Source organism: Vespula pensylvanica, chromosome 22, assembly GCF_014466175.1.
Source record: "Vespula pensylvanica isolate Volc-1 chromosome 22, ASM1446617v1, whole genome shotgun sequence".
Classification (NCBI taxonomy): Eukaryota; Metazoa; Arthropoda; class Insecta; order Hymenoptera; family Vespidae; genus Vespula; species Vespula pensylvanica.
Genome location: NC_057706.1, coordinates 1,432,371 through 1,440,547, shown reverse-complemented (window position 1 = coordinate 1,440,547; position 8,177 = coordinate 1,432,371). Strand labels below are relative to the sequence as shown.

At 39.1% G+C, this 8,177-nt stretch overlaps 1 protein-coding gene across 2 annotated transcripts in view; it reads right to left on the bottom strand.

The window, feature by feature from the left end:
- Positions 1–5,672, bottom strand: part of LOC122636604 (insulin-like growth factor 2 mRNA-binding protein 1) — a 121,656-nt gene extending 115,984 nt beyond the window's left edge. Inside the window, exon 1 of one of the 2 annotated variants that reach the window (XM_043827994.1) lies at positions 5,439–5,672. In XM_043827994.1, the coding sequence (XP_043683929.1) occupies positions 5,439–5,613 (175 nt within the window). In that variant the 5' untranslated portion in view covers positions 5,614–5,672. The remainder of the gene's footprint in view (positions 1–5,438) is intronic. The other variant, XM_043827996.1, reaches the window with a different exon arrangement.
- Positions 5,673–8,177: the final 2,505 nt, after the last annotated feature.

The following is an 8,177-nucleotide window of genomic DNA, read 5'->3' as shown; positions in this document are numbered from 1 at the left end:
AAAAAAGAGATGAGATAGGGAGAAACGCAAAAAGAGAAAAACATAAGAAAAGACAGAAGAAAAAGGGATGGATAGCACGTGGTTAAAACGAGAGATAGATATGGGCCAGGAAAGGAAAGATTCAAAATGTTTGGTGGCTGCGTAGAGAGAGAGAGAGAGAGAGAGAGAGAGAGAGAGAGAGAGAGAGAGAGAGAGAGAGAGAGAGAGAGAAAGAGAGATAGAAAGAGAAAGAAAGAGAAAGAGAGAGAGAGAGTGGAAAAAACTATGGACGATGCGTTTGGTTCTTCGTGACTTGGTGGTACTACTATAGTCTCGGTTTTGCCGCCGCCACCACCACCACCACCATTACCACACCATCACCATCAACCACACCATCACCAACGCGGTCGGCACACAGTGCGCGGTTGTATTCTAAGCCTCCAGTTCTAGGCCTTAGAGAGTTCGCGTAACACTCGACCCACCAAACTAGTTCTGGCCTTCTCGGCATACGATCGAGAAAGAGAGAGAGAAAAAGAGAGAGAGAGAGAGAGAGAGAGAGAGAGAGAGAGAGAGAGAGAATGGTGGTAACGCTCTCTCCTCTTATGCGCCATTGTATCTGAGCATCGGCTTCCCTGCGTGTGTGCCCTTGCTTCTTTGCAAGAAGCAAGAACGGAACCCTCCGTATAGAGCCGAAATAGAAGGAAGATTAGCGTTCACGAATATGTGTATATGTGTGTATTTTTGTGTTTGTATATGAGAGAGAAAGAGAGAGAAAGAGAAGGAGTGTGTATGTATGTACGTACTATATACAGTCAGTCGAAGAAATATTCGGACACGCATTTTTCTCTGTTTTTTTTTTTTCCCCTTTAAATTGAATAATTCTTTTTTGCTTCTTTTTTTGTCCTTTTTTTTTATTTACTTTTTTATTTATTTTATTAAAAAAATTTATGAGTTTGTTTCCCTCCCTCCTTTCTTTCTCTTCTTTTTTCTCTCGTCACCGATGTAAGATGAAATTATTTTTAATGTTTCTTATCAAGAGATTCGCGAATATATATATATATATATATATATATATGTATATAATACGATCGGTCAGATTAATATTCGGACGCGCGCTTTTTCTAATTAAATATTTTTTTCTTGTTTTCTTTTTTAATTAATCAACGCAGGCGTTCAAAATTTTCGAATAAATATGAAAAGATTAATTATATTGGAGAAAAAAAAAAAGGAAAATAATATAATATACATATATATATATAAAAAATATAAAAAGACCTTTTCTTTCTTGTCACTAATAAGATATTTAATATTTCTTATCAAGAATATTTATGATAAAAAAACGGTGTATATATATATATATATATTTTTTATTCTAAATGCGATTACGTATTAAATACATTCTACAAATATTATTTAGAAGGAGTTATATCTGCTAATTTAGAGATCTGATCTAATCAATATTATATCGTAAAAATCTATATGAATAAATTTCTATGATCGATTATTATATAAATATATTCTTTCAATACTTATCGATGTATCATTTCATATCGAATTTTCGAAGGATATTGATTCTGATTTTTATTTCTCTCTTTCTCTCTCTCCCTCTTTATCTCTCTATCTCACTCACTCTCAGTTTTCATTTATCTTTTTCTGATCTCTCCCCACGTAGTTTGTTTGAAAGAGACGCGTGCTACAAGAGGTGGCGATCGCAAATTGATTGGCATCTCGCTCATCGAAGATACGAAGAGGAAGAGGAAGAAGGAGAAAGGAAAATAAATAAATAAAGAAAGAAAGAAAGAAAGAGAGAGTGAGAGAGAGAGAGAGAGAGAGAGAGAGAGAGAGGAGAAGAGAGAAAGAAGGGAAGAGAGTCACGAATGCGAGGATAATTCGTTTCGAGCGCATGTTCGACACGAAAGGAGTCGTTCCTCTCTGTAATTATACTGACGATCCTCTCGTTATACGCTGTCGACGTCGTTTAGCTTCGACGTTTTTTCGAAATTAACGTTTCTTCCACTTACTCCGTATATGCCGTAAGAAGTGGAAATGAGAACAAAAAAAAAAAAAATAGAAGAAACGAAAAGAAAAAGAAATAAAAAAGAATAAAAAAGATAAAAGATCGACGAAAAGATCGTATGTATTTCTGTGCCAATTTACCAGACGAATCGAGAAAGAATTATTTATAATTCAAAGTCACAGAGTGTATAGAGAGAGAAACAGACAGAGAAAAAGAGAAAGAGAGAGAGAGAGAGAGAAAGAGATACGCGGATACGCGATCACAGAAAGAAGAGTGACTAACCGATTTCGGCGGTTCGCAACGAGTCAGTCGGCTGGTAGAAGTAGTCGAAAAGGGTGGGAGAATGTGTGTGGGGGCGGGGGTGAGGGGTGAAGGGTGAGGGGTGTGGGGGAGAGCGAGGGAGTGGAAAGACGAGGTCGACGGTATCCCACGAAGTAAATTTCGAGCTCGTCGCGGAGGCGGCGGTGGCTATGGCGGTAGCTACGATAGTAGTAGTAGTAGTAGAAGTAGTAGTAGTAGTAGTAGTAGTAGTAGTAGTAGTAGCAGTAGTAGTAGTAGTAGTAGTAGTAGTAGTAGTAGTAGTAGTAGTAGTAGTAATAGTAGTGGTGATGGTGGTGGTGGTAGTGGGGCTTTTCGAACCCATGCGTCACACCTATACGCGACGGGCGACCTTGACCACGTTTTTTTTGGCGGGAGAATAGCATAGCCGTGCGTTGTATGTATATACCGTACGTGTAAGTCTAGATCTAAATTCTTATTGAGGAACGATTATAAGAAATAAAAAGAGAAGAAAAGAAAACGTTTCGAAACTAACGTCGTTCGCTGTATCGAACTTTAATACGATATTTATACGAAAGAGGAATAAAAAGATATTATATGTATATGTGTGTGTATAATGTATGTTTGTCGTATACGTGTACGTTTCGAGCAGATACGAATTTATAGAGGAAATATAATGTACGGACGAAAAAGTTTCGGTAAAATGCGTTATTCGATTATTCGTTGTCCTTCTCCGTTTCTGTTTCTGCTTATTTCACGTTCTTTCTTTCTTTCGGTCTATCTGCCTATCTCCGTCTCTCTCTTTCTCTCTTTATCGATGAACGAGCATGCAACGTAAACGATTATCAGGAACTTATCTGCGAGCAGTTGGGTACGCGTGATCATTCTTGCCGGCATAGTTGCCGGCACGGTCGCCGCCATCTTGATGATGCGCGCGCACCTCATCACGTGGATGTTTTTCCATGCTCGACACGAGGAGCTGAATCTAACGCGCAGCCGCTCTTCCCAAAGAAACGATACCAAATGAGAAAAAGAAAGAAAGAAAGAAATTCTTTCTTTATATGAACGAATCTATGATTTAATTATTTATATACATTTACGTATACACGTATGGATATATAGATAGATATTGACCGATTTATATATAATGTTTTATTCCGTCGATTATTTCTGTCCTTTCGTAGAATAATCTATAAATATATATATACATATATATATATATATATGCGTGTGTTACGAGTCGGATCTAATGTCGAAATATACCTACATACATACATATATGAATACATATATATATATATATATATATCCGGTGCGAGAACGAAGATACAAGTTTTTTCGACGGAAGCGTCTCGGAAGTCGCGAGCAGTGGTTCTCAAATAAAATCTACGCTTAGATCCTCTTAGCCGCGCTTGAAATCTGATCGACTCCGATGATAGACGACTCAACCGTACTACGAACTAACGGATAAACGTATCCCTATATACACGCCTATATACATACATATATACACATGCGTATATATTTCTTTTCTTCTTGACAGAGAGAAGAAAAAAAAAAGAACGAAAGAAAGAAAGAAAGAAAGAAAGAAAGAAGAAAAGAAAGAAAGAAAGAAAGGAAAAAAAGAAAAGAAAGAAAGAAAGAAAGAAACAACGAAACGTTTTCTCGTCGATGGATAAATACGAGAGTTATAAAAATTCGTAATAAGCCTTTACCGAACGATAAGATTAAATTCAACTCTTTCGTAGTTCGTCCATTCCAATTAGCCGTACGAAAGATAAGCTAAACTCAGGCAGGCGCGCTTGCTTTTTTTTTTCCTTTCTTTTTTTTTTCCTCTCCTTCTTGATCGCTTTGATCTCCGATCGTTCGAGACGATCGAAAAGTGTCGTCGAGAGTTCATCGACCGTGTCTCATCAATCGACAGAACGTGTACGGTAGAATCGACACGTGTTTCATCGCGTTTCGTCGATATAGGTATGTTACACGAACGTAACTATGTAAGTATATATATATATATACACATAGATAGATAGATACTATCGAAAGGACGCATACGTGAAAGAATCTAATTCGCCTACGCTATTCGTTTTGACCTGAATAATTGAGATATTTTGCTAATGGCGAAATAACTTGATAAAAAAAAAGATTTACGAAATCTAAAGAACGAACGATCGATATGTACATTATAAAATATAAATATGAATACAAATAAGTATATGGATAGATAGATAGATAGATGTATAACTTATTTTACACGCGAAAAAGCAAGCACAAGCGTGGCAAACGAGAAGAAACACACGTCGTCGTCGTCGTCGTCGTCGTCGACTAAGCAAGCAACGATTCATACGTTCAGATAAGAGTAAAAATCTTCCCGCGCAAAAATGGGATCCCCGATCGGAGGCCATCGAATGCTCTCGATTCTACGAGAAAGACGTTTTTAACGACGAGGCGTGTTTCATTCCATTCTTTGTAATACTTACAATTGTAATAAATCCAAAGCAAAAAGCATGAGCTATGTTAAGTACGATGAAGGTAATTTGGGAAAGCATTTGGGTGTTAAGCAGAGTTTAGAAAAGCATTTGTCTTCGGTATTTTTTTTTTTTTTTTTTTTTTTATATATATATAACATATATAAATATTTAATAAAGCATAGGAAAAGCATGAGCTAAAAAAAATGAGGTTAAAAAAGGCTAAAAAAAAATAAATAAATAAACGAATAGCACAAAAATCTCAAAAGCGTTCTTCTTTCTCCGATGACTCTGTCTCTCTTTCTCCCAGTGATGAATCGTCAAGGAACACGTCAAAAAATCCCTTGGTCGGTAGTGATCGTGTGCGTACGTGTGTCACGCGCGCTCGCGCGCATTTGTCCCAGCCTCTCTCTCTCTTTCTCTTTCTCTCTCTCTCTCTCTCTCTCTCTCTCTCTATCTCTCCATAGGATGAAATAAGAATCTCTCTTGTGGGAATCCGTTGCGAAGTATTTGCGAAGAGAGAAAAAGCATATACATACACACACATATATAGACAACGTACATATATATATTAGCGGCATTGCAATAAAAGCTCTTATAAATTATTATTATTATTATTTTTTTTTATTATTATTTTTTTTTTTTTTTTTTAGAAAAAGCTGAATAAAAAAAGCGTAGCCATCATACGAACTCACCGTTAAGTTTGTCGATCGCACGATCGGCGGTGGATTGGTCAGCGCAGTCGACGAAAGCGTAACCACCACGCTTAACCAGGATCGTCGTGCAGGATAAATTGTGATCCTGGAACAATTGCCTTAAGGCGTTCTCGTTGCATTCCGAGGATAGATTGCCGACGTAGAGTTTCGACATGATTTTGTTCCTTTCTTTTTTCCTTCTTCTTTCTTTCTTCCTTTTTTTTCTACTTCTTCCTCTTCCTCTTCTCTGTAGCTAACTGCCTTCGAAAACTTTTAACGAAGGCTCGAACTCTCGACGATCGAACTTAATTTCCGAATTCCGATAATTATCAACGTACCAGTAATTCTTTCTTCTCTCGTTTCTCGATCGCGTATTATACACGTACGATCGATTTTCGTACGATACGCCTCTATATATATATACTCAATTACGTTGATGGTTAAAAAAAAAAAAAAAAGAGAGAATTATCCTCGTGAACGTGGAGAAATCGGATCGTCGCGAGACGTAACGTCGACAACGAGACAAGAACGGTATGATGTGTACGATATACGAGGACGTTGACGATGACGAAGATGACGGCGACGATGATGACGATGAGATGACGAGGAGAGAACGACGAGTTCGTGAATTATCGTGATCGAGGAGAGGAGGAGCACGAATTTCGCGATAGGCGGCGCGCGGACGACGACGACGATCAACGACGACGATGAACGACGACGATCAACGACGACGATCAACGACGATGACGATCAACGACAACTACGACGCGTGAAAGCGTAGGAGGACACGGAGACGAAGCCGGGCCTGGATACGCTTTTTTATTTCTTTGCTTGCTTTTCTCTCTCTCTCTCTCTCTCTCTCTCTCTCTCTCTTTCTCTCTCTTTACTCTTCTTTTCTTTTTTCTTTTTTCTTTTCACGAAGCGAAGAAGGAGAAGAAGACTCGGCCACGTATTAAGATGAAAAACTCGCGAACGACAACGACGACAACGACGACGACGACAACGACAACGACAACGAATATTGCCGGACACCACGATATTCGTATTTCGGATAAACGGCGAGAAAACCGACGCGAGGGCGCGCTAACTTCGTGCGTCTGCTACTCTTATCTCTTTCTCTCTTTCTCTCTTTCTCTATCTATCTCTATCTATCTTTCTCTCTCTCTCTCTCTCGCTCTCGCTTCTTCTCTCCTACTCCTTCCCTCGCTCCTTCGAGCTTCTCTATCTTTCTTCTTTTTTTTTCTCTCCTTTCCTCCTTCTCCTCCTCCTTCTGTTTCTTCTTTTTCTTTTTCTTTTTTTTCTTCTTCTTCTTCTTCTTCTTCTTCTAGCTGCTCTGTCTCTTTCTTTCGCTCTCTTCTCCGATACGCACGATTTTCTCCTCTCGCGATTTAGGGCCGATCTCGCGTATTGCCGTCTCCGCACGTCTAATATTCCACACGTTGTCGTCTAAAATTCTTTCTCTCTTTCTCTCTCTCTCTCTCTCTCTCCCTCTGTCTCTTTATTTTCTTTCTATCTTTTTTTCTTTATCTTCTGTACACTGCAAATACGAAATGCGAAAGAGGAAGTATGTTAAAGAAGCCGACGCGTTTTAACGATTCGACGATGGATTTCTTTCCGAACGAATATATTCCCCCGGATGATTTTCGATCCTCTCCTGAAATTGTTATTTTTTATATATACATATACATGCGTGTATGTGTGTATATATATATATATATATATATATATTGTATTTATATCGAAAGAAAGACTCTTCTTTTTTCTTGTTGCCCCGTGCGTTTCTCTCTCTCTTTTTTTTGCTGTTTTGTTTCTTCTTACTCTATTACGTATGTATATCGGAGCAAGGAGTCGGTTAGCCGAGATTCTCTTGTTTTATTCCTTATTCTTCTTCCTTCCTCCTTCTTCGTTCGTCGTTCCTTCTTTATTTCCTTCTCTCTTCGCAGCGCCTTCCAAGTTAACTCTTCTCGCTCCACCGATGAATTTCCCGAACTATTTCTTCGACTTTGTCTTCTTCTTAAATCTTTCCTTTCTTTCACCAAGCGCGATTCAAAAGAGACAGAAGAAAATTCGAACGCGGTCTCGAACCGTAAGATACACGTGTGCGTGCGTGAGCGTGTCGTAAGTACGCGTGCGTGCGTGTATCTCCGTGTGCCGTTCGACCGTTTGTCCGTCCGTTCGATTGATCGACCGACCTATCGACCGATCGACCGTCTGTTCGTCCGTCTACTAAATGTCCGAATCTCGGAATCTGTCTTTCTCTGTTTGTTGTGTCGGTTCGTCTGTTACGTATCTATAAGTATCTATGTATGTACGTATGTATGTACGTATGTATGTACGTATGATGTATGTATTATGTATGTGTGTACGTATGTAGAGGTATTCTCTGCTCGATGGAAAGTCCGTGAGTGTTATGACGGAGAGAAAATTCGCGCGTATGTCCAAGCCCGACGAAAAGCCGAAAAGAAGAAGACGGAGAAGGAGCCACGACGACGTCGGAATCGGTCTTCGCAGAAACAGCTCTCTACCTTTTTTGAGGTTAAGGTACGGGCACGCTGACCGCTCTCTCGACGACTCACGGTGTGTGTCCAGAAGATTCTCCTCTCTCTCTCTTTCTTTCTTTCTTTCTTTCTTTCTTTCTTTCTTTCTCTCTTTCCTTCTCTCTCTCTCTCTTTCTTCTCTCTTTCTTTTTCTTTCTTTCTTTTCACTCTCTCTCTCTCTCTCTCTCTCTCTCTCTCTCTC